Genomic DNA, 25890 nt, shown 5'->3' with positions numbered 1-25890 from the left:
CTTGTGCTGGCAGCAGCCAAGCAGTATATGGAGAGAAGCGATTTTTAAGTGTGTCTGCTTATCCCGGTGATCGCACTCTGGCCTCTGCATCAGAAGATTGTGGGTTCATGACCCAATCCAGCACATAATCCAGGCTGACACTCCAGTGCAGTACTGAGGGAGTGCCGCACTGTCGGAGGGGCAGTACTGAGGGAGCGCTGCACTGTCGGAGGGGCAGTACTTAGGGAGCGCTGCACTGTCGGAGGGGCAGTACTGAGGGAGCGCTGCACTGTCGGAGGGGCAGTACTGAGGGAGCGCTGCACTGTCGGAGGGGCAGTACTGAGGGAGCGCCGCACTGTCGGAGGGCCAGTACTGAGGGAGCGCTGCACTGTCGGAGGGGCAGTACTGAGGGAGCGCTGCACTGTCGGAGGGCCAGTACTGAGGGAGCGCTGCACTGTCGGAGGGCCAGTACTGAGGGAGCGCTGCACTGTCGGAGGGGCAGTACTGAGGGAGCGCTGCACTGTCGCAGGGGCAGTACTGAGGGAGCGCTGCACTGTCGGAGGGGCAGTACTGAGGGAGCGCTGCACTGTCGGAGGGCCAGTACTGAGGGAGCGCTGCACTGTCGGAGGGGCAGTACTGAGGGAGCGCTGCACTGTCGGAGGGGCAGTACTGAGGGAACGCCGCACTGTCGGAGGGGCAGTACTTAGGGAGCGCTGCACTGTCGGAGGAACAGTACTGAGGGAGCGCTGCACTGTCGGAGGGGCAGTACTGAGGGAGCGCTGCACTGTCGGAGGGGTAGTACTGAGGGAGCGCTGCACTGTCGGAGGAACAGTACTGAGGGAGCGCTGCACTGTCGGGGGGCAGTACTGAGGGATTGCTGCACTGTCGGAGAGGCAGTACTGAGAGAGAGCTGCACTGTCGGAGGGGCAGTACTGAGGGAGCGCTGCACTGTCGGTGGGGCAGTACTGAGGGAGCGCTGCACTGTCGGAGGGTCAGTACTGAGGGAGCGCTGCACTGTCGGAGGGGCAGTACTGAGGGAGTGGTGCACTGTCGGATGGGCAGTACAGTCAGAGAGACAGTACTGAGGAAGCCCTGCACTGTCGGAGGGGCAGTACTGAGGAAGCCCTGCACTGTCGGAGATGCAGTACTGAGGGAACGCTGCCTGTCGGAGGGGCAGTACTGAGGGAACGCTGCCTGTCGGAGGGGCAGTACTGAGGGAGCGCTGCACTGTCGGAGGGCCAGTACTGAGGGAGCGCTGCACTGTCGGAGGGCCAGTACTGAGGGAGCGCTGCACTGTCGGAGGGGCAGTACTGAGGGAGCGCTGCACTGTCGCAGGGGCAGTACTGAGGGAGCGCTGCACTGTCGGAGGGGCAGTACTGAGGGAGCGCTGCACTGTCGGAGGGCCAGTACTGAGGGAGCGCTGCACTGTCGGAGGGGCAGTACTGAGGGAGCGCTGCACTGTCGGAGGGGCAGTACTGAGGGAACGCCGCACTGTCGGAGGGGCAGTACTTAGGGAGCGCTGCACTGTCGGAGGAACAGTACTGAGGGAGCGCTGCACTGTCGGAGGGGCAGTACTGAGGGAGCGCTGCACTGTCGGAGGGGTAGTACTGAGGGAGCGCTGCACTGTCGGAGGAACAGTACTGAGGGAGCGCTGCACTGTCGGGGGGCAGTACTGAGAGATTGCTGCACTGTCGGAGAGGCAGTACTGAGAGAGAGCTGCACTGTCGGAGGGGCAGTACTGAGGGAGCGCTGCACTGTCGGTGGGGCAGTACTGAGGGAGCGCTGCACTGTCGGGGGGCAGTACTGAGGGATTGCTGCACTGTCGGAGAGGCAGTACTGAGAGAGAGCTGCACTGTCGGAGGGGCAGTACTGAGGGAGCGCTGCACTGTCGGAGGGTCAGTACTGAGGGAGCGCTGCACTGTCGGAGGGGCAGTACTGAGGGAGTGGTGCACTGTCGGATGGGCAGTACAGTCAGAGAGACAGTACTGAGGAAGCCCTGCACTGTCGGAGGGGCAGTACTGAGGAAGCCCTGCACTGTCGGAGGGGCAGTACTGAGGGAACGCTGCCTGTCGGAGGGGCAGTACTGAGGGAACGCTGCCTGTCGGAGGGGCAGTACTGAGGGAGCGCTGCCTGTCGGAGGGGCAGTACTGAGGGAGCGCTGCCTGTCGGAGGGGCAGTACTGAGGGAGCGCCGCACTGTCGGAGGGGCAGTACTGAGGGAGCGCTGCCTGTCGGAGGGGCAGTACTGAGGAGGTGCTGCACTGTCGAAGGGGCAGTACTGAGGAGGTGCTGCACTGTCGGAGGGGCAGTACTGAGGAGGTGCTGCACTGTCGGAGGGGCAGTACTGAGGGAGCGCCGCACTGTCGGAGGGGCAGTGCAGAGGGAGCGCAGCACTGTCGGAGGGGCAGTACTGAGGGAGCGCCGCACTGTCGGAGGGGCAGTGCAGAGGGAGCGCAGCACTGTCGGAGGGGCAGTACTGAGGGAGCGCCGCACTGTCGGAGGGGCAGTACTGAGGGAGCGCTGCCTGTCGGAGGGGCAGTACTGAGGAGGTGCTGCACTGTCGAAGGGGCAGTACTGAGGAGGTGCTGCACTGTCGGAGGGGCAGTACTGAGGAGGTGCTGCACTGTCGGAGGGGCAGTACTGAGGGAGCGCCGCACTGTCGGAGGGGCAGTACAGAGGGAGCGCGGCACTGTCGGAGGGGCAGTGCTGAGGGAGCGTCGTGCTGTCAGAGGGGCAGTACTGAGGGAGAGCTGCACTGTCGGAGGTGCTGTCTTTCGGATGAGGCATTAAACCGAAGACCCGTCTGAATGTTCAGGTGGACATAAAAGATCCCACGGCACTATTCAAAGACGAGCAGGGGAGTTCTCCTGGTGCCCTGGCCAATATTCCACCCTCAACCAACATCACTAACAACAGATTAACTGGACATTTATCTCAGTGCTATTTGGGGAATCTTGCTGTGTGCTAATTGGGTGCTACATTTACACAGGAACAAGCAACAAATATTATGCCCAACAAGCCCTTTCCATTTCAGAAAATTGGTGTCGAGACCATTACGTTTGTTTCAAATGAGGGAAGGGATTGAGGGATAGGGTGAGTGGGGGGGCAGGTGAGGTTGAAGGATTAGTGAGACCCCACCTTCTCATATGATCTACTCTAGAACTTACAGACATATATTTCTTAATCCCACCTATCTACCCTCTCACCCTATCCCCCATCCTAACCTGCCCACACACTCACCACATCCCTCAACCCCACCCTCTCACCATATCCCTCAGCCTCACCTACCCACCCACTCACCATATCCCTCAACTCTACCTTCTCACCATATCCCTCAATCCCATCTCTCGCCAGAAACACATTGCATTTTCTCCTGATCCTATTTGCATTCTCTGCTTCACTGTCTTTCCCAGCTAACTTATTCCACAGCTCGATTCCGCTTTGGACGAAAGAGTCCTCCATTCTTACTCTTAGGAACATAGGAACAGGAGGAGGCCATTCAGCCCCTCGAGCCTGTTCCGCCATTCAATTAGAATATTAGATCACGGTCCTGGTTGATCTGTATCTTAACTCCAATTACCCGCCTTGGTTCTGTAACCCTTAATACCCGAGCAAAAATCCATCGATCTCACTTTCTCATTTATACCTCGTGGCCCCTGGGGTTTGCACCCTTCCCCACAGTGAATAACTTATCTGGGTCGGCTTTGTTCATCCCCATCAGCACCTTGAAAACTTAGCTCAGGCCAACTCCTTCCAAAGGGCTTTTTGGTGAATGAAAGGGATGTGAGGGCTTACGGTTTATCTCCAGCTTTTGTCACTCCTGATGCTTTGTTTTATCTGCAGATGAAAGTCGTGCACCATGCAATGGAAGAGAATGAGAGAAAAGGCGGATTTGTGCGGATATTTCCGACTGCTGATACCTGGGAGCTTTACGGGTGAGGAGAGAAAAGGAACTCAAATATTTTGTGAAAAGGAAACGTACAAACATGAAAATATATATTTATATCTTTCTATCCATGAGCAATGCCAGGGGAAGTCTGTCAGTGTGTTACACCGAGGTCAAAGGTGAAAAGGTGCCTGCTCTCTGTAATCAGAGGAAGCACAAGTATGAGTTCAAAAGGAACTTGCTCGATTCGTGTGTTGGTTCATTCATGAAATGGGGTGAATCCGTTGGCATGGGTTTTGTTGTCCCTGGTTATTAGGCTGGGGTAATCGTACATCTCTTGATATGCTGCCCGTGGGGGGGGCGATGTAACTATGAACCTTGGCATTAGAATGGATATTGTAAGTTTACGGCTATGGATTGTTGTTTTGATAACCCACATAGTTCACTAATGCCCTCCAGGGAATGGAGCCTCTGCCACCCCTACCCGGTCTGCACGTGACTCCAGTAAACATTATGTGGTTGGCTTCTTAATACTGCCTGAAGTGGCCGAGCGAACCAATCACTTTGTCTAAACGATCGCTATAGGAGAAGGCCCAACATCATCTCCTCAGAGTTGGGCAATAAATGCTGGCCTTGCCAGCATCACCTGCATCCTGAGAATGAAATTAGTGAGGGACCCATCAGGTGTTAAAAATGGAGGTACAATATAGGAACATAAGAACAGGAGGAGGCCCTTGAGCTCCTTGAGCCTGTTCCACCATTCAATGAGATCATGGCTGATCTGTGACCTAACTCCATATACCCCGCCTTTGGCCCATATCCCTTAATACCATTGGTTAACAAAAATCTATCAATATCCGATTTAAAATTAACAATTAATCTCGCATCAGTTGCTGTTTCCGAAGAGAGTTCCAAACTTCTACCACCCTTTGTGTGTAGAAGTGTTTCCTAATTTCACTCCTGAAAGGTCTGGCTCTAATTTTTAGACTCTGCCCCCTAGTCCTAGAATCCCCAACCAGCGGAAATAGTTTCTCTCTATCCACCCTATCTGTTCCCCTTAATGGCCCAAAATCTGTGATCGGAGGCTTCCCGTGGGCGGATGCCTCCGACCTGTAAAAAATCTCCGCATTTCCCTGGTGGCCCGGGAGGTACGGAGACTCGCGATCCTGGGCCTCTCCGGGTACCCGCGGGCAGGGGCCCACGTATCCCAGGAGCGCAGGCGGTTCGCAAGCGGATCACGGGGGCCGGCCCAACCAATAAAAGAAGGGAATCCCCATTCATACTTCTGGGAGTTCTGTAAATATAAATATGAATGGGGATCACTTAAAAAATACATGAACACATTAAATACATTTTAAAAAAATGACATTTAAAATGAATTAAAATGCCATTTAATTAAATATTTAAATGAAAATTTAATTTTTTGCATTTTAAAAAAATACGTTTTAACAGGGCTAAAAATAAACTAACATTATTGGACAGGGTTTTTAATGTATAAATGAATGATAACATTTTATTTTTCTATTTTTTAAACTCTTATGCCGTTAAAAGCCGGCCTTACGCTGCTTTTATCAGGCGTAAGAATTCCACAGGCATTCAGCGGGCGGAAGTTGGGCAAATAGCGCCACTCTCCCCCTGCGGAGGCCCGTCTCCCGGGGATGCGGAGGATCTGTCAAGAAGCTTTGCATGCCTAAACCTGGAGCTTGCGGGGCCCCTATGGGCTCGTACGCGCCTGTAGGGGTCACAAAATACGGCCCAATATCCTGTAAACTTCGATCAGATCACTCCTTAAACGTCTAAATTCGAGAGAATACAACCCTAATTTGTGTAATCTCTCCTCGTAATTTAACCCTTGGAGCCCGGGTATCATTCTGGTAAACCTACGCTGCACTCCCTCCAAGGCCAATATATCCTTCCTAAGGTGTGGTGCCCAGAACTGCTCCCAGTGCTCCAGGTGTGGTCTAACCAGGGTTTTGTACAGCTGCAGCATAACTTCTACCCCCTTGTACTCTAGTCCTCTCGATATAAAGGCCAGCATTCCATTAGCCTTTTTGATTATTTTCTGTACCTGCTCATGATATTTTAATGATCCATGTACCTGGACCCCCAAGTCTCTTTGGACCTCCACTGTTTTTAGCCTTTCACCATTTAGAGAGTACCCTGTTCGATCCTTTTTAGGTCTAAAGTGGATGACCTCACATTTGCCGACACTGAAATCCATTTGCCACAGTTTTGCCCATTCACTTAATCTGTCGATATCCCTTTGTAATGTTATGCTTCCATCTACACTGCCCACAGTGCCGCCTATCTTTGTGTCATCGGCAAATTTGGATATATGACTTTATGCCATCATCTAAGTCGTTAATAAATATTGTGAATAGTTGAGGCCCCAACACAGATCCCTGCGGGACGTCACTAGTCACCTCCTGCCAATTTGAGTACCTGCCCATTATCCCCACTGCCTGTCTCCTGCCGCTCAGCCAATTTCCTAACCAGGGCAATAATTTGCCTTCAATTCCATGGGCTTCTACCTTAGATAACAGTCTCTTATGTGGGACTTTATCAAATGCCTTCTGGAAGTCCATATAAATAACATCCATAGACATTCCCCTGTCCACTACTTTAGTCACCTCCTCAAAAAATTCAATCAGGTTTGGCAGGCATGTCCTACCTTTCACAAATCCATGCTGGCTCTCTCAAGGTGTTCAGTCACCCTATCCTTAATTATTGACTCTAGCAATTTCCCGACAACAGATGTTAGACTAGTTGGTCTATAATTCCCTGGTTTCCCTCTCTCACCATTCTTAAATAGCGGAGTGACATGCGCAACTTTCCAATCTAAAGGAACGGTTCCTGAATCGAGAGAACTTTTGAAAATTATAGTTCGGGCATCTGCAATGTTCTCACCTACTTCCTTTTAAACCCTGGGATGGAAACCATCTGGTCCTCAGGATGTGTCACTCTTTAGTGCCATTATTTTCTTCATTGCTGTTATTTTATTTATGTTAATTTTATTGAGTCCTTGTCCCTGATTCAATATTGGTTTCCTTGGGATTACCGGCATGCGATCCTCTTCCTCTACTATAAATACTGATGTAATTATTCAACATGTCGCCATTTCCTTATTATCATTGACAGTATCACCGCTTTCAGTGTTTAAGGGGTCAGCATTGCTCCTGACTACCCTCTTTTTCCTAATGTAATTGTAAAAATTCTTTGTGTTGATTTTGATATCCTTTGTAAGTTTCCTTTCATAATCCCTTTCTGTAGCTCTTCCTATCTGTTTTGTGACCCTTTGCTGTTCTTTGTATCTTTCCCATTCTCCAGGATCTATGCTATTTTTTGCAATTTTGTATGCTTTTTCTTTTAGTTTTATGCTGTCCCTCACCTCTTTAGTTGTTCATGGTTGTGTTTTTTGGCAAGTGGAACTCTTGCCCCTCAGGGGTATAAACTGGTTCTGTATCACCTTAAATTATTTTTTGAACATCTCCCACTGATCTTTTGTCATTTTACCCATGAACAGATTTGCCCCGTTTACTGTGGACAGTCTCTGCCTCATCCCGTTGAAGTCGGCCTTACCCAAATCTAGAATCTTAGTAGCTGTTTCGCGTTTCTCCCTTTCAAAAGCTATGTTGAACTCGATCATGCTATGATTGCTATTGGATAAATGTTCACGCACCGTTAGGCTGTTAACTAAATGTGGCTCATTACTCATTACTAAATCTAATATGGCATGCCTCTTGTTGCCTCTAGGACATATTGTTGTAGAAAACTATCCCAGACACACTCAAGAAATTCACTACCTTTCTGACAGATGCTAGTGTGCTTATCCCAATCTATATGAAAGTTAAAACCCCCCATTAAAGCCATCTGCCTTTGCTACACACTTGTCCAATCTCTGCATTTATACAATCTAGCACTTCACAGCTGATACCAGGGGGCCTGTGCACAACTCCCACTGCAGTCTTAATTTTACCCATAATGTCTCCACTGCCTGCTTACCTCTTATATCCTCTCTCATTATTGAAGTGATTTCATCCTTAATCACGAAGGTTACTCCTCCCCCTCGGCCTTTTCCCCGATCTTTCCTGCAGACCCGATAACCTGGTATATTTAGTGCCCAGTCCGAACCATCTTACAGCCATGTCTCAGTAATGGCAGCCATGTCATACACTCCAATTTTAATTCACACCTGCAGTTCATTCAATTTATTCCTTATAATCCGTGCGTTTGTATAAACAACGCTTATTTGGGCCACACACCCTAGCCTGTCTTTCAGCTCCAATGTTTTACTCACTTGGTTCTTATTTCTCGCTCCTGGTTTAATCACCTTACATCTTTTAGTTTTCCCTTTACATGTAGCGCGTAAAGTACAATTTCTGACTGTTACTAAACTCTGTGTTTGATTCTCCAGGCAATTTCTAGAGCATAAAACCACCCTGAACTACGTGCTGGCAACGCGTCTTTTCACAGTCAGGTAAGGGTACAGCTGGGATGAAGGAGGCTATTTACAGATTACAGACGTACTGCTTTATTTATGTACTGCCTCTCACTGGGGTACGGGTCCTCTCCTGTCCTGAAGGTGCTGACACTCACTGGGGCACAGGTCCCCTCCTCTCCTGAAGGTGCTGACTCTCACTGGGGCACAGGTCCCCTCCTCTCCTGAAGGTGCTGACTCTCACTGGGGTACAGGTCTCCTCCTCTCCTGAAGGTGCTGACTCTCACTGTGGTACGGGTCCCCTCCTCTCCTGAAGGTGCTGACTCTCACTGGGGTACAGGGCCCCTCCTCTCCTGAAGGTGCTGACTCTCACTGGGGTACGGGTCCCCTCCTCTCCTGAAGGTGCTGACTCTCACTGGGGTACGGGTCCCCTCCTCTCCTGAAGGTGCTGACTCTCACTGGGGTACGGGTCCCCTCCTCTCCTGAAGGTGCTGACTCTCACTGGGGTACGGGTCCCCTCCTCTCCTGAAGGTGCTGACTCTCACTGGGGTACGGGTCCCCTCCTCTCCTGAAGGTGCTGACTCTCACTGGGGCATGGGTCCTCTCCTCTCCTGAAGGTGCTGACTCTCACTGGGGTATGGGTCCCCTCCTCTCCTGAAGGTGCTGACTCTCACTGGGGTACGGGTCCCCTCATCTCCTGAAGGTGCTGACTCTCACTGGGGTACAGGGCCCCTCCTCTCCTGAAGGTGCTGACTCTCACTGGGGTACGGGTCCCCTCCTCTCCTGAAGGTGCTGACTCTCACTGGGGTACGGGTCCCCTCCTCTCCTGAAGGTGCTGACTCTCACTGGGGTACGGGTCCCCTCCTCTCCTGAAGGTGCTGACTCTCACTGGGGCATGGGTCCTCTCCTCTCCTGAAGGTGCTGACTCTCACTGGGGTATGGGTCCCCTCCTCTCCTGAAGGTGCTGACTCTCACTGGGGTACGGGTCCCCTCCTCTCCTGAAGGTGCTGACTCTCACTGGGGTACGGGTCCCCTCCTCTCCTGAAGGTGCTGACACTCACTGGGGTACGGGTACCCTCCTCTCCTGAAGGTGCTGACACTCACTGGGGTATGGGTCCCCTCCTCTCCTGAAGGTGTTGACTCTCACTGGGGTACAGGTCCCCTCCTCTCCTGAAGGTGCTGACTCTCACTGGGGTACGGGTCCCCTCCTCTCCTGAAGGTGCTGACTCTCACTGGGGTACGGGTCCCCTCCTCTCCTGAAGGTGCTGACTCTCACTGGGGTACGGGTCCCCTCCTCTCCTGAAGGTGCTGACTCTCACTGGGGTACGGGTCCCCTCCTCTCCTGAAGGTGCTGACTCTCACTGGGGTACGGGTCCCCTCCTCTCCTGAAGGTGCTGACTCTCACTGGGGTACAGGTCCCCTCCTCTCCTGAAGGTGTTGACTCTCACTGGGGTATGGGTCCTCTCCTCTCCTGAAGGTGCTGACTCTCACTGGGGTACGGGTCCCCTGCTCTCCTGAAGGTGCTGACTCTCACTGGGGTACGGGTCCCCTCCTCTCCTGAAGGTGTTGACTCTCACTGGGGTATGGGTACTCTCCTCTCCTGAAGGTGCTGACTCTCACTGGGGTACGAGTCCCCTCCTCTCCTGAAGGTGCTGACTCTCACTGGGGTACGGGTCCCCTCCTCTCCTGAAGGTGCTGACTCTCACTGGGGTACGGGTCCCCTCCTCTCCTGAAGGTGCTGACTCTCACTGGGGTATGGGTCCTCTCCTCTCCTGAAGGTGCTGACTCTCACTGGGGTACGGGTCCCCTCCTCTCCTGAAGGTGCTGACTCTCACTGGGGTACGGGTCCCCTCATCTCCTGAAGGTGCTGACTCTCACTGGGGTACGGGTCCCCTCCTCTCCTTAATGTGCTGACTCTCACTGGGGTACAGGTCCCCTCCTCTCCTGAAGGTGTTGACTCTCACTGGGGTACAGTCCACTCCTCTCCTGAAGGTGCTGACTCTCACTGGGGTATGGGTCCCCTCCTCTCCTGAAGGTGCTGACTCTCACTGGGGTACGGGTCCCCTCCTCTCCTGAAGGTGCTGACTCTCACTGGGGTACGGGTCCCCTCCTCCCCTGAAGGTGCTGACTCTCACTGGGGTACACTCCCCTCCTCTCCTGAAGGTGCTGACTCTCATTGGGGTACAGGTCCCCTCCTCTCCTGAAGGTGCTGACTCTCACTGGGGTACAGTCCCCTCCTCTCCTGAAGGTGCTGACTCTCACTGGGGTACAGTCCCCTCCTCTCCTGAAGGTGCTGACTCTCACTGGGGTACGGGTCCCCTCCTCTCTTGAAGGTGCTGACTCTCACTGGAGTACAGTCCCCTCCTCTCCTGAAGGTGCTGACTCTCACTGGGGTACGGGTCCCCTCCTCTCCTGAAGCTGCTGACTCTCACTGGGGTACGGGTCCCCTCCTCTCCTGAAGGTGCTGAATCTCACTGGGGTACGGGTCCCCTCCTCTCCTGAAGGTGCTGACTCTCACTGGGGTACGGGTCCCCTCCTCTCCTGAAGGTGCTGACTCTCACTGGGGTACGGGTCCCCTCCTGTCCTGAAGGTGCTGCCTGTCACTGGAGTATGGGTCCCCTCCTCTCCTGTAGGTGCTGACTCTCACTGGGGTACGGGTCCCCTCCTCTCCTGAAGGTGCTGACTCTCACTGGGGTACGGGTCCCCTCCTCTCCTGAAGGTGTTGACTCTCAATGGGGTACGGGTCACCTCCTCTCCTGAAGGTGCTGACTCTCACTGGGGTACGCGTCCCCTCCTCTCCTGAAGGTGCTGACTCTCACTGGAGTACAGGTCCCCTCCTCTCCTGAAGGTGCTGACTCTCACTGGAGTACAGGTCCCCTCCTCTCCTGAAGGTGCTGACTCTCACTGGGGTACGGGTCCCCTCCTCTCCTGAAGGTGCTGACACTCACTGGGGTACGGGTCTCCTCCTCCTCTGAAGGTGCTGACCCTCACTGGGGTACGGGTCCCCTCCTCTCCTGAAGGTGCTGACTCTCACTGGGGTACGGTTCCCCTCCTCTCCTGAAGGTGCTGACTCTCACTGGGGTACAGGTCCCCTCCTCTCCTGAAGGAGCTGACTCTCACTGGGGTACAGGTCCCCTCCTCTCCTGAAGGTGCTGACTCTCACTGGGGTTCGGGTCCCCTACTCTCCTGAAGATGCTGAACCTCAGTGGGGTACGGATCCCCTCCTCTCCTGAAGGTGCTGACTCTCACTGGGGTACAGTCCCCTCCTCTCCTGAAGGTGCTGACTCTCACTGGGGTACGGGTCCCCTCCTCTCCTGAAGGTGCTGACTCTCACTGGGATACGGGTCCCCTCCTCTCCTGAAGGTGCTGACTCTCATTGGGGTACGGACCGACTCCTCTCATGAAGGTGCTGACTCTCACTGGGGTACGGGTTCCCTCCTCTCCTGAAGGTGCTGACTCTCACTGGGGTACGGGTCCCCTCCTCTCCTGAAGGTGCTGACTCTCACTGGGGTACAGGTCCCTTCCTCTCCTGAAGGTGCTGACTCTCACTGGGGTACGGCTCCCCTCCTCTCCTGAAGGTGCTGACTCTCACTGGAGTACGGGTCCCCTCCTCTCCTGAAGGTGCTGACTCTCACTGGGTATGGGCCTCCTCCTCTCCTGAAGGTGCTGACACTCACTGGGGTACGGGTCCCCTCCTCTCCTGAAGTTGCTGACTCTCACTGGGGTACGGGTCCCCTCCTCTCCTGAAGGTGCTGACACTCACTGGGGTACGGGTCCCCATCTCTCCTGAAGGTGCTGACTCTCACTGGGGTACGGGTCCCCATCTCTCCTGAAGGTGCTGACTCTCACTGGGGTACGGGTCCCCTCCTCTCCTGAAGGTGCTGACTCTCACTGGAGTACGGGTTCCCTCCTCTCCTCAAGGCGCTGACTCGCACTGATATCGGGCAGACTATTTGACTGTTGAGGGACCACAGTCGAGCCTGATTCTGTACTCAGTGGACATCTACAAATGGCACATTTCTGCAGGAGTCACTAGACATTGATTAGGAGCATGAACCATGGCTGAATTTTCCTCTCATTAGCCTAGATGCATGGAAATCTGTTGTTTGTCCCCTTACTGCTGCTCCGGCTGAGTTCAGTGAACCCAACACAAGCCAAGAGTTGGGTTTGGGCCCTTCTGGTTTGTGTTTCTGTGCTGTGTGGGGCCGTGCATTTTCCCACTAGGCCATCGGGGGAGCCGTTGTGTCAGTTTGTTTTGGCTGAAAATGTTCGAGCTGTTACCTCAGTCGTTCTCCGAGTTGATGCAATGCTACTTCTATTTTCAGGACGATGAAGCCTGCTACATCAGCAAGATCTCGGTGAGTGTGCACCTGTCCATGCATGAGTTATGTAGGAATTGGTTAGTATCTTAAAACGTGGCAAATCACGATGGTTAACTCGCTAAACTTGCAGAGGTCAGCCACCCACTCTCATCTATTTTTTGACTTTGAATAATAATACTCTTTTATTAGCTTCCCCGCACCATTCACTGAATGACACGGCATGCATCAAACACTCCCAGGGCAGGTACAGCACGGGTTAGATACAGAGTAAAGCTCCCTCTACACTGTCCCATCAAACACTCCCAGGGCAGGTACAGCACGGGTTAGATACAGAGTAAAGCTCCCTCTACACTGTCCCATCAAACACTCCCAGGGCAGGTACAGTACAGGTTAGATACAGAGTAAAGCTCCCTCTACACTGTCCCATCAAACACTCCCAGGGCAGGTACAGTACGGGTTAGATACAGAGTAAAGCTCCCTGTACACTGTCCCATCAAACACTCCCAGGGCAGGTACAGCACGGGTTAGATACAGAGTAAAGCTCCCTCCACACTGTCCCATCAAACACTCCCAGGGCAGGTGCAGCACCGCATAGATACAGAGTAAAGCTCCCTCTACACTGTCCCATCACACACTCCCAGGGCAGCAACAGCACGGGTTAGATACAGAGTAAAGCTCCCTCTACACTGTCCCATCAAACACTCCCAGGGCAGGTACAGCACGGGTTAGATACAGAGTAAAGCTCCCTCTACACTGTCCCATCAAACACTCCCAGGGCAGGTACAGCACGGGTTAGATACAGAATAAAGCTCCCTCTACACTTTCCCATCAAACACTCCAAGGGCAGGTATAGCACGGGTTAGATACAGAGTAAAGCTCCCCCTACACTGTCCCATCAAACACTCCCAGGGCAGGTACAGCACGGGTTAGATACAGAGTAAAGCTTCCTCTACACTGTCCCATCAAACTCTCCCAGGGCAGGTACAGCACGGGTTAGATACAGAGTAAAGCTCCCTCTACACTGTCCCATCAAACACTCCCAGGGCAGGTACAGCACGGGTTAGATACAGAGTAAAGCTCCCTCTGCACTGTCCCATCAAACACTCCCAGGGCAGGTACAGCATGGGTTAGATACAGAGTAAAGCTCCCTCTACACTGTCCCATCAAACACTCCCAGGGCAGGTACAGCACGGGTTAGCTACAGAGTAAAGCTCCCTCTACACTGTCCCATCAAACACTCCCAGGGCAGGTACAGCACAGGTTAGATACAGAGTAAAGCTCCCTCTACACTGTCCCATCAAACTCTCCCAGGGCAGGTACAGCACCGGATAGGTACAAAAAAACCTCTCTCTGAACTGTTCCATCAAACACTCAAAGTGATGAGTTAGATATGAAATAAAGCTTACTCTTACACCATCAGTCAGACACGTTCAGGTCAGATGTAAAGGGGTTAAAAGTATTGTAATAGTTTTAGGTAATGATACTTGTACAATATAGGGTTGATAATGCAGTCATGTCAGATTAATAGTCCTATAATAATGTTAGCTTAGTACAGTACTGTAATATTGCAGTTAGTATTGTTGTATTAATGCTGGATTCACAGTACTGTAATAATGTGGCGTTAGTCGTATTATTATTTCCAGATAACTAGTACTGTGATAGTAGTTGAAGAATGTAGGGTGATAGTATTGCAGTAATGTGGAGTTAGCGGTATTGTAGCAATATGAAGCGGATAGTACTGTACTAATGTGCTTCAATTGTAATGTCGGATCAGTATTGTAATAATGCCAGGTTAATGGTAATATACGTTTGTGGCATTGTGCTGCAATAATGTCAGGTTAGCAGCACTGTGAAACTGTGGGCTTCGTGCTGCAATAATGCTGATTGTGAGTAGCTTTGTTACTGTATGGTGTATGAGCTGCGAACGATGAAACATTGTCTGGCCCCAGAGACGGGTATTCCCTGTTTGTACAAGCAGTGAGAGGGTCAGCGCAGATTTACTGTCATTCAGTAGCTTCATTTGTTGTATTAAAATAGTCCAGAGTTCTTCCTCGAAGTAAAATGGTTGCTTTTCTCAATACTTCTAGTGCTTTTCTGAATGTGAATGTTGCTGGGTTATTTTTTCCCACTCCCTCCTCTCTCAGCAACGGTGTGACACAGAACAGCCAGGCCTTCTTCAGATTGGAGGTGCTCCACCTAGAAGTTCGGAAACATGTGCAGCAGTACGAGAGGAAACTCCTGTCACTGGATGCGAGGAGAAGGAAACAGCACCAAGTCAGCTCGCAAACGGCGACGGGAAAAGGCACAGGTCAGTTATCGGCAGCGAATTTATATCGAGCCTCATTCAATCTCCCAGAAATGCCCCAACAGCGCTCCATGTCCAACGAATTGCTTTGAAGTGTAATGACTGTTAAGTAACCAAATAGAGCAGTCATTTACAATTAGAACAGCAGCAATTTGCATCTATATAGCGGCCTCAACGTAGTAAAACATCTCAAAGCCTGCACAGGAGCATTAGCAGACAAGAGGCACATAAGGAGATATTGGGACAGGTGACCAATAACTTGGTCAGAGCGGTAGGTTTTAAGGAGTGTCTTAAAGGAGGAGAAAGAGAGGTTTAGGGAGGGAATTCCAGAGCTTGGTGCATTGACAATCAAAGGCATGGCTGCCAATGGTGGGGCATAGGAAATCTGGGATGGGCAAGAAGCTAGGATTGGAGGACCGTAAAGTTCTCAGTGGATTTTAGGGCTGGAGGAGGTTGCAGAGATGTGAAAGGAGGGACCGGTACCCTAGTGAGAGTCAGCACCTTCAGGAGAGGCTGGGACTGTACCCCAGTGAGAGTCAGCACCTTCTGGAGAGGAGGGGACCCGTACCCCAGTGAGAGTCAGCACCTTCAGGAGAGGAGGGGACCCGTACCCCAGTGAGAGGCTGTACCTTCAGGAGAGGAGGGGACCGTACCCCAGTGAGAGTCAGCACCTTCAGGGAGCAGGGGACCCATACCCCAGTGAGAGTCAGCACCTTCAGGAGAGGAGGGGACCCGTACCCCAGTGAGAGTCAGCACCTTCAGGAGAGGAGGGGACCCGTACCCTAGTGAGAGTCAGCACCTTCAGGAGAGGAGGGGACCCGTACCCCAGTGAGAGTCAGCACCTTCAGGAGAGGAGGGGACCCGTACCCCAGTGAGAGGCTGCACCTTCAGGAGAGGAGGGGGCCCGTACCCCAGTGAGAGTCAGCACCTTCAGAAGAAGAGGGGACCCGTACCCCAGTGTGAGTCAGCACCTTCAGAGAAGAGGGGACCCGTACCCCAGTGAGAGTCAGCACCTTCAGGAGAGGAGGAGACCCGTACCCCAGTGAGAGTTAGCACCTTCAGGAGAGGAGGAGACCCGTACCCCAGTGAGAGTTAGCACCTTCAGGAGAGGAGGAGACCTGTACCCCAGTGAGAGTCAGCACCTTCAGGAGAGGAGGGGACCTGTACCCCAGTGAGAGTCAGCACCTTCAGGAGAGGAGGGGACCCGTACCCCAGTGAGAGTCAGCACCTTCAGGAGAGGAGGGGACCCGTACCCCAGTGAGAGTCAGCACCTTCAGGAGAGGAGGGGGCCCGTACCCCAGTGAGAGTCAGCACCTTCAGGAGAGGAGGGGACCTGGACCCCAGTGAGAGTCAGCACCTTCAGGAGAGGAGGGGACCCGTACCCCAGTGAGAGTCAGCACCTTCAGGAGAGGAGGGGTCCCGTACCCCAGTGAGAGTCAGCACCTTCAGGAGAGGAGGGGGCCCGTACCCCAGTGAGAGTCAGCACCTTCAGGAGAGGAGGGAACCTGTACCCCAGTGAGAGTCAGCACCTTCAGGAGAGGAGGGGACCTGTACCCCAGTGAGAGTCAGCACCTTCAGGAGAGGAGGGGACCTGTACCCCAGTGAGAGTCAGCACCTTCAGGAGAGGAGGGGGCCCGTACCCCAGTGAGAGTCAGCACCTTCAGGAGAGGAGGGGACCCGTACCCCAGTGAGAGTCAGCACCTTCAGGAGAGGAGGGGCCCGTACCCCAGTGAGAGTCAGCACCTTCAGGAGAGGAGGCGACCCGTACCCCAGTGAGAGTCAGCACCTTCAGGAGAGGAGGTGACCCGTACCCCAGTGAGAGTCAGCACCTTCAGGAGAGGAGGCGACCCGTACCCCAGTGAGAGTCAGCACCTTCAGGAGAGGAGGGGCCCCTTACCCCAGTGTGAGTCAGCACCTTCCGGAGAGGAGGGGACCCTTACCTCAGTGAGAGTCAGCACCTTCAGGTGAGGAGGGGACCGGTACCCCAGTGAGAGTCAGCACCTTCAGGAGAGGAGAGGACCCATACCCCAGTGAGAGTCAGCACCTTCAGGAGAGGAGGGGACCCTTACCCCAGTGAGAGTCAGCACCTTCAGGAGAGGAGGGGACCCGAACCCCAGTGAGAAACATAGAAGATAGGAGCAGGAGTAGGCCATTCGGCCCTTCGAGCCTGCTCCGCCATTCAATGTGATCATGGCTGATCATCCAAACTCAGTACCCTGTCCCCGCCTTTTCCCCATATCCCTTGATCCCTTCAGCCTCAAGAATCATATCCAACTCTTTCTTGAATATATTTAATGAACTGGCCTCCACCGCCCTCTGTGGCAGAGAATTCCACAGGTTCACCACTCTCTGGGTGAAGAAATTCCTCCTCATTTCAGTCCTAAATGGCTTACCCCTTATCCTTAGACTATGACCCCTGGTTCTAGACTCCCCGGCCATCAGAAACATCCTTCCTGCATCTAGTCTGTCCAGACCTGACAGAATTTTATAGGTTTCGATGAGATCCCCTCTCAATCTTCTAAACTCCAGTGAGTATAAGCCCAATCGACACAATCTCTCCTCATACGTCATTCCTGCCATCCCAGGTATCAGCCTGGTGAATCTTCGCTGCACTCCTCCATGGCAAGAACGTCCTTCCTCAGGTATGGTGACCAAAACTGCACACGATACTCAAGGTGCGGTCTCACCAAGGCCCTGTACAACTGTAGCAAGACATCCTTGTTCCTGTACTCGGACCCTCTTGCTACAAAGGCCAACATACCATTTGCCTTCTTAACCACCTGCTGCACCTGCATGCTTACCTTCAGCGACTGGTGCACAAGGACACCCAGGTCTCTTTGCGCTTCCCCTTCTCCCAATCTATTGCCATTCAAATAATAATCTGCCTTCCTGTTTTTGCCACCAAAGTGGATAACCTCACATTTATCCACATTATAGTGCATTTGCCATGTTTCTGCCCAATCACCCAACCTGTCCAAATCGTACTGGAGTTTCCCAACATCCTCCTCGCAGCTTACCCTCCCGCCCAGATTTGTGTCGTCTGCAAATTTGGAGCTATTACATCCAATTCCCTCATCCAGATCATTAATATATATTGTGAACAGCTGGGGTCCTAGGACCGATCCTTGCGGTACCCCACTAGTCACTGCCTGCCACTCGGAAAACGACCCGTTTATTCCAACTCTTTGCTTTCTGTCCGCCAACCAGTTCTCTATCCAAGTCAATACCTTGCCCCCAATCCCATGTGCCTTAAGTTTGCACGCTAATCTCTTATGCGGGACCTTATCGAAAGCCTTCTGAAAGTCCAAATACACCTCATCCACTGGTTCTCCCTTATCTATTTTACCAGTTACATCCTCAAAAAATTCCAGTAGATTAGTCAAGCATGATTTACCTTTTGTAAATCCATGTTGACTTTGTCCGATCCTGTCACTGCTTGCCAAGTGCTCTGCTATTACATCTTTTATAATAGACTCTTGCATTTTCCCCACTACCGATGTCAGGCTTACCGGTCTATAATTCCCCGCTTTTTCTCTACCACCTTTTTTGAATTGTGGGGTAACATTAGCTACCCTCCAATCCATGGGTACCGTTCCAGAGTCTATCGAGTTCTGGAAGATGATCAGTAGTGCATCTACTATCTCTAGGGCCACTTCCTTAAGTACCCTGGGATGTAGACCATCAGGCCCTGGGGATTTATCGGCCTTCAGTCCCATCAATTTTCCTAACACCATTTTCCTACAAATACTGATTTCTTTCAGTTCATCGCTTTCATCAGACCCTATGTTCCCCGGCATCTCTGGGAGGTTATTTGTGTCCTCCTTTGTGAAGACAGAACCAAAGTATGCATTTAGTTGGTCTGCCATTTCCTTGTTTCGCATTATAAATTCCCCCGATTCTGACTGCAAGGGACCTACGCTTGACTTCACTAATCTTTTTCTCTTCACATATCTATAAAAGCTTTTACAGTCAGTTTTTATGTTCCCTGCTAGCTTACTCTCATATTCTATTTTCCCTTTCTTAATTAATCCCTTTGTCCTCCTTTGTTGACTCCTAAACTGCTCCCAATCCTCAGGATTATTGCTTTTTCTAGCCAATTTATATGTCCTCTCCTTGGATCTTATGCTATCCCTAATTTCCCTTGTTAGCCACGGTTGAGTCACCTTTTTTGTTTTATTTTTGCGCCAAACTGAGATGAACGAATTCTGTAGCTCATCCATTCGGTCTTTGAATGTTTGCCATTGCCTATCCACCGCCAACCCTTTGAGCACCATTCCCCACTCAATCCTGCCCAACTCGCTCCTCAGACCATCGTAGTTTCCTTTATTTAAATTGAGGACCCTTGTCTCTGAGTCAACTACTTCATTCTCCATCTTAATGAAGAATTCGATCATATTATGATCGCTCCGACCCAAGGGGCCTCGTACAACAAGATTGCTAATTAATCCTTTCTCGTTGCATAATACCCAGTCTAAGATGGCCTGATCTCTGGTTGGTTCCTCGACATATTGGTCCAGGAAACCATCCCGTAAACACTCCAGGAATTCCTCCTCCACAGTATTGTTACTAATTTGGTTGGCCCAATCTATATGTAGGTTAAAGTCACCCATGATGACTGCTGTGCCCTTATTGCACGCTTCTTTAATTTCCCTTTTAATGCCATCCCCAACCTCCACCTTACTGTTTGGAGGTCTATATACCACTCCCACTAATGTTTTTTTCCTCTTAGTATTTCTCAATTCTACCCATACAGATTCCACATCATCAGAGCTAATACCCTTCATTACAATTGTATTAATCCCTTCTTTAACCAGTAATGCTACCCCACCTCCCTTTCCTTTTTGCCTATCTTTCCTGAATATCGAATACCCCAGTCAGCTCCTTCAGGAGAGGAGGGGACCCGTACCCCAGTGAGAGTCAGCACCTTCAGGAGAGGAGGGGACCCGTACCCCAGTGAGAGTCAGCACCTTCAGGAGAGGAGGGGACCCGAACCCCAGTGAGAGTCAGCACCTTCAGGAGAGGAGGGGACCCGTACCCCAGTGAGAGTCAGCACCTTCAGGAGAGGAGGGGACCTGTACTCCAGTGAGAGTCAGCACCTTCAGGAGAGGAGGGGACCCGTACCCCAGTGAGAGTCAGCACCTTCAGGAGAGGAGGGGACCCGTACCTCAGTGAGAGTCAGCGCCTTCAGGAGAGGAGGGGACCCGTACCCCAGTGAGAGTCAGCACCTTCAGGAGAGGAGGGGACCGGTACCCCAGTGAGAGTCAGCACCTTCAGGAGAGGAGAGGACCCATACCTCAGTGAGAGTCAGCACCTTCAGGAGAGGAGGGGACCCTTACCCCAGTGAGAGTCAGCACCTTCAGGAGAGGAGGGGACCCGTACCCCAGTGAGAGTCAGCACCTTCAGAAGAGGAAGGGACCCGTACCCCAGTGAGAGTCAGCACCTTCAGGAGAGGAGGGGACCCGTACCCCAGTGAGAGTCAGCACCTTCAGGAGAGGAGGGGACCCGTACCCCAGTGAGAGTCAGCACCTTCAGGAGAGGAGGGGACCCGTACCCCAGTGAGAGTCAGCACCTTCAGGAGAGGAGGGGACCCGTACCCCAGTGAGAGTCAGCACCTTCAGGAGAGGAGGGGATCCGTACCCCAGTGAGAGTCAGCACCTTCAGGAGAGGAGGGGACCCGTACCCCAGTGAGAGTCAGCACCTTCAGGAGAGGAGGGGATCCGTACCCCAGTGAGAGTCAGCACCTTCAGGAGAGGAGGGGCCCCGTACCCCAGTGAGAGTCAGCACCTTCAGGAGAGGAGGGGACCCATACCCCAGTGAGAGTCAGCACCTTCAGGAGAGGAGGGGACCCTTACCCCAGTGAGAGTCAGCACCTTCAGGAGAGGAGGGGTCCCGTACCCCAGTGAGAGTCAGCACCTTCAGGAGAGAAGGGGACCCGTACCCCAGTGAGAGTCAGCACCTTCAGGAGAGGAGAGGACCGGTACCCCAGTGAGAGTCAGCACCTTCAGGAGAGGAGGGGACCCGTACCCCAGTGAGAGTCAGCACCTTCAGGAGAGGAGGGGACCCGTACCCCAGTGAGAGTCAGCACCTTCAGGAGAGGAGGGGACCCGTACCCCAGTGAGAGTCAGCACCTTCAGGAGAGGAGGGGACCCGTACCCCAGTGAGAGTCAGCACCTTCAGGAGAGGAGGGGACCCGTACCCCAGTGAGAGTCAGCACCTTCAGGAGAGGAGGGGACCCGTACCCCAGTGAGAGTCAGCACCTTCAGGAGAGGAGGGGACCCGTACCCCAGTGAGAGTCAGCACCTTCAGGAGAGGAGGGGTCCCGTACCCCAATGAGAGTCAGCACCTTCAGGAGAGGAGGGGACCGGTACCCCAGTGAGAGTCAGCACCTTCAGGAGAGGAGGGGACCTGTACCCCAGTGAGAGTCAGCACCTTCAGGGGAGGAGGGGTTAAATGGGGACGAAAAATAAAGTACAAAGGAAATAAAAATGCACCACACATCTGAATAATGTCTTCCTGGTTGTTGTCTTTTACCTTTTATTTCCCAGCTGTAACTTTGATCTCCCTTTCTGTCCCATTCCAGGATCCTCACAGAAAGCCCCAGTTGCTTCGGCTCGTGGTGCAGAGTGTGAGGACGAGGAGGAGGCGGGGGAGGAGGAAGCAGAGGCTGAGGACGAAATGTCAGGGAGTGACTCCGAGACAGCTGGACCCACCTGTACTGGCCAAGCCCTGGCTAAGGCAGCGATGTCACCAAGTTTGATAGCCAACAGTGAGGGGCAGCAGAAAGTCCCAGATCTTACTGAGCGGCAGGTTGTCAGCAAACGGGCGCTCGGGCAGGGGCATGCGTGGACCCAAACCAAAGAGGAGCAAAGCGCAGAGCAACCGGCTAAGCTCCTCGAGATGTTACAGCAAGGGGGCAATCTGAGGTTGGTGCTAAATACTAGTATTGTGTGCATTCCCTGTGGTCAATTGACCCTGAAAACAGTCCTTCGGGTGTTATATGTTAATCCCATCGCTGGTGTTGCTGCAGCTAGTGACATGCTCCCCTTCCATCTGTTTCCACAGCAAGGTGCAGGCTCGCTTGGCCTTTTCCGCATATCTGTACCGTGTGCAAATCCGGCTGCTGAAGGAGCATCCGGGGCAGAGTGAGCCCACCACCAATACTGACCACGAGGATCAGCAAATGGTAAACACATGGGCCAGAATTTGAATTTGGAGGCGGGTAGGGAACGGGTGTCTGGAAAGCGGTTGGGAAACCCAGGAGAACGGGGGTGGTCGGAAGGCCGGAGATCATCGGCGAGGTCGGGGTCCAGATTGCTGGAGGCGGGGGGTCGGGGTGCTGGAGGTTGTGGAGGAGGGTCGGGGTGGAGGAGGGGCGGGTGGTCGGGGTGGAGGAGGGGCGGGGTGGAGGAGGGGCGGGGGGTCGGGTTGGAGGAGGGGCGGGTGGTCGGGGTGAAGGAGGGGCGGGGGGTCAGGTTGGAGGAGTGGCGGGTGGTCGGGGTGCTGGAGGTTGTGGAGGAGGGGCGGGGTGGAGGAGGGGCGGGTGGTCGGGGTGGAGGAGGGGCGGGTGGTCGGGGTGAAGGAGGGGCGGAGGGTTGGGTTGGAGGAGGGCCGGGTGGTCGGGGTGAAGGAGGGGCGGAGGGTTGGGGTGGAGGAGGGGCGTGGGGGTTGGGGTGGAGGAGGGGCGGGGGGGCGGGGTGGAGGAGGGGTGGGTGGTCGGGGTGGAGGAGGGGCGGGGTGGTTGGGGTGGAGGCGGGGGGGCGGGGTGGAGGAGGGTCGGGGTGGTCGGGGTGGAGGAGGGGCGGGGGGGTCGGGGTGGAGGAGGGGCGGGGGGTCAGGGTGGAGGAGGGTCGGGGTGGAGGTGGGGCGGGGGGTTGGGGGGGGTCGGGGTGGAGGGGGGCGGGGGTTCGGGGTGGAGGGGGGTCGGGGGGTCAGGGTGGAGGAGGGTCGGGGTGGAGGAGGGTTGGGGTGGAGGAGGGGCGGGGTGGTCGGGGTGGAGGAGGGGCGGGGGGGTCGGGGTGGAGGAGGGGCGGAGGGGTCGGGGTGGAGGAGGGGCGGGGGTCAGGGTGGAGGAGGGTCGGGGTGGAGGAGGGTCGGGGTGGAGGTGGGGCGGGGGGTTGGGGGGGTCGGGGTGGAGGGGGGCGGGGTGGAGGGGGGTCGGGGGGTCAGGGTGGAGGAGGGTCGGGGTGGAGGAGGGTCGGGGTGGAGGTGGGGCGGGGGGTTGGGGGGGGTCGGGGTGGAGGGGGGCGGGGGTTCGGGGTGGAGGGGGGTCGGGGTGGAGGGGGGGCGGGGTGGAGGAGGGTCGGGGTGGAGGTGGGGCGGGGGGTTGGGGGGGGTCAGGGGGGCGGGGGTTCGGGGTGGAGGGGGGTCGGGGGGTCAGGGTGGAGGAGGGTCGGGTGGTCGGGGTGGAGGAGGGGCGGGGTGGTTGGGGTGGAGGAGGGGCGGGGGGTCAGGGTGGGGGAGGGTCGGGGTGGAGGAGGGTCGGGGTGGAGGTGGGGCGGGGGGTTGGGGGGGGTCGGGGTGGAGGGGGGCGGGGGGTTGGGGGGGGTCGGGGTGGAGGGGGGCGGGGGTTCGGGGTGGAGGGGGGTCGGGGTGGAGGGGGGGCGGGGGGGGCGGGGTGGAGGAGGGGCGGGGTGGTTGGGGTGGAGGAGGGGGGGCGGGGGGGCGGGGTGGAGGAGGAGGGGCGGGGGGGTGGGGTGGAGGAGGGTCGGGGTGGTCGGGGTGGAGGAGGGGCGGGGGTTCGGGGTGGAGGTGGGGCAGGGGGTTGGGGGGGTCGGGGTGGAGGGGGGCGTGGGTTCGGGGTGGAGGGGGGCGGGGCGTCGGGGTGGAGGAGGTTGTGGAGGAGGGGCGGGGGGGGGGCGTCGGAGCCCGGCAGGAGGGGTAGCGTCAAAAGACCGGAGGGGGGATCGCAGGCCTCGTGAGGGGGTTCGGGGACTTGGAGGGGAGATCAGAAGGGTGGATGAGTATCCGATCGCGGGGGGTTGGCAAGGCAGGAACGCTGGATCCAGCAGGTACGTGGAAAGACACTTCCCTCCTGGATCCAGCAGGTACGTGGAAAGACACTTCCCTCCTGGATCCAGCAGGTACGTGGAAAGACACTTCTCCCCTGGATCCAGCAGGTACGTGGAAAGACACTTCCCTCCTGGATCCAGCAGGTACGTGGAAAGACACTTCCCTCCTGGATCCAGCAGTGTTTGCCTTCCTTTAGCTGACGGGTTCCCGAGACCCGGGAAACCCGTCCAGCCAGAGTTAAGCTTAAAATGGAACTTCGAAAAGAGGCACGGAGCCTCATTTTATAAATTTAAAATCGTTAAAACCAGAAGTGGATGGGTTGGAGGCAGGTTGGGGTCGGGAATTCAGATTTTTAACTGTTTAGCCTCCCGCCAGCCCCCAACCCGCCGATTTTTGGGGATTAACATTCCCCCCATTGTAACTGGTTACGGTGAGTTAGGAACTTGCACTGAGACCTGGGCACACGCACATTGGAGCTGGAGGAGGCCATTCAGCCCCTCGAGCCTGCTGCACCATTCTGTTAGATTGTGGCAGATCTGTACCATAACTCCATTTACCCACCTTAGCTCCAGATCCCTTGATGCCCTGTCCTTACAAACATCTATCGATCTCAGTCTTGAAAGTTTCAATCGACCCCCAGCATCCACAGCCTTTTGAGGGAGAGAGTTCCAGATTTCCACTACCCTTTGTCTGAAGAAATGCTTCCTGATTTCACTCCTGAACGGCCTGGCTCTAATTTTAAGATTGTGTCCCCTTGTTCTGGATTCTCCCATCAGAGGAAATAGTTTCTTTCTATGTTCACCCTATCAAATCCCTTAATCTTTCTCAAGACGTTGATCAGATCATCCCTCAACTGTCTAAATTCAAGGGAACACAAGCCTGGTCTGTGCGACCTGTCCTCATAATTTAACCCTGTTAGCCCCGGGATCACTCTGGTGAATCTGCGCTGCTGCCCCTCCGAGGCCAATATATCCTTCCTGATGTTTGGTGCCCAGAACTGAACACAGTGTCCAGATGGGGCCTGACTAAGGCTCTATTTGTATTCCAGGCTCCTTGAGATAAAGGGCAACATTCCTATACACACACACCTACCCGCACAGCCACGTATACTTTCTCTTACGTACCTGCACACTATCCAGTAGGTGTCATTGGAAAGTGATCAGGAACAGGAACCCGGATTGATTTTTCCTCTCCCTAACACAAGGGTACTGAGACCAGGTGTAGCATCCTACTGCTGCCCTGGTTCAGCTCAGCGCACTCAGCGCAGAGCAGGGCTGGAATCTCGAGCCTGGTCTATAGGGCTCAGTACTAGACCAGGCGATACTCATTATCAGTATCCTCAGATAATGAAGCAGTCCATGCCCGCATACAGCAGTACCTGGACGAGATTCAGACTTGGGCTGATAAGTGGCAGGTAACATTCGCGCCACACAAGTGCCAGGCAATGACTCTCTCCAACAAGCGAGAGTCTAACCACCGCCCCTTGACATTCAACGGCATTACCATCGCCGAATCCCCTACCATCATCATCCTGGGGGTCACCATTGACCAGAAACTTAACTGGACCAGCCACATAAATACTGTGGCTACAAGAGCAGGTCAGAGGCTGGGTATTCTGCAGCGAGTGTCTCACCTCCTGACTCCCCAAAGCCTTTCCACCATCTACAAGGCACAAGTAAGGAGTGTGATGGAATACTCTCTGTGGTGTATGTGCCTTTAAGAGCCCCAGGTGTGCGTAATGCCGGTAATTGCCACTTGGGCTATATAAGCCTGTGTATTGTGTATATCCTTTAGAACCCCCCCCCCAGACTTGCTTAGTAAATACCTATGAACCAAGTCCCGTCTTCAGTGTCTTTATCTACACACGGACACTACAGTGGCGACGAGGATGGGATCGGACTTACCTGCAATTCGGCAGCACCTCAAGGACATCGATTCCTCCAGCGTCCGGA

At 54.2% G+C, this 25890-nt stretch overlaps 1 protein-coding gene across 1 annotated transcript in view; it reads left to right on the top strand.

The window, feature by feature from the left end:
• Positions 1–25890, top strand: part of LOC147108994 (tubulin polyglutamylase TTLL5-like) — a 166084-nt gene that overhangs the window by 28278 nt on the left and 111916 nt on the right. The window contains exons 5-10 of the mRNA XM_086004163.1: positions 3822–3913; positions 8279–8341; positions 12628–12660; positions 14769–14932; positions 21510–21852; positions 21992–22112. Coding sequence (XP_085860289.1) covers positions 3822–3913; positions 8279–8341; positions 12628–12660; positions 14769–14932; positions 21510–21852; positions 21992–22112 — 816 coding nt within the window. The remainder of the gene's footprint in view (positions 1–3821; positions 3914–8278; positions 8342–12627; positions 12661–14768; positions 14933–21509; positions 21853–21991; positions 22113–25890) is intronic.

This window comes from Somniosus microcephalus, chromosome 12 (assembly GCF_052327205.1).
Source record: "Somniosus microcephalus isolate GS21.2 chromosome 12, FLI_Smic_1.0, whole genome shotgun sequence".
In the NCBI taxonomy this organism is placed as follows: domain Eukaryota; kingdom Metazoa; phylum Chordata; class Chondrichthyes; order Squaliformes; family Somniosidae; genus Somniosus; species Somniosus microcephalus.
Note: the sequence above shows the minus strand (reverse complement) of the source record. Positions and strands in the feature narration are given on the sequence as shown.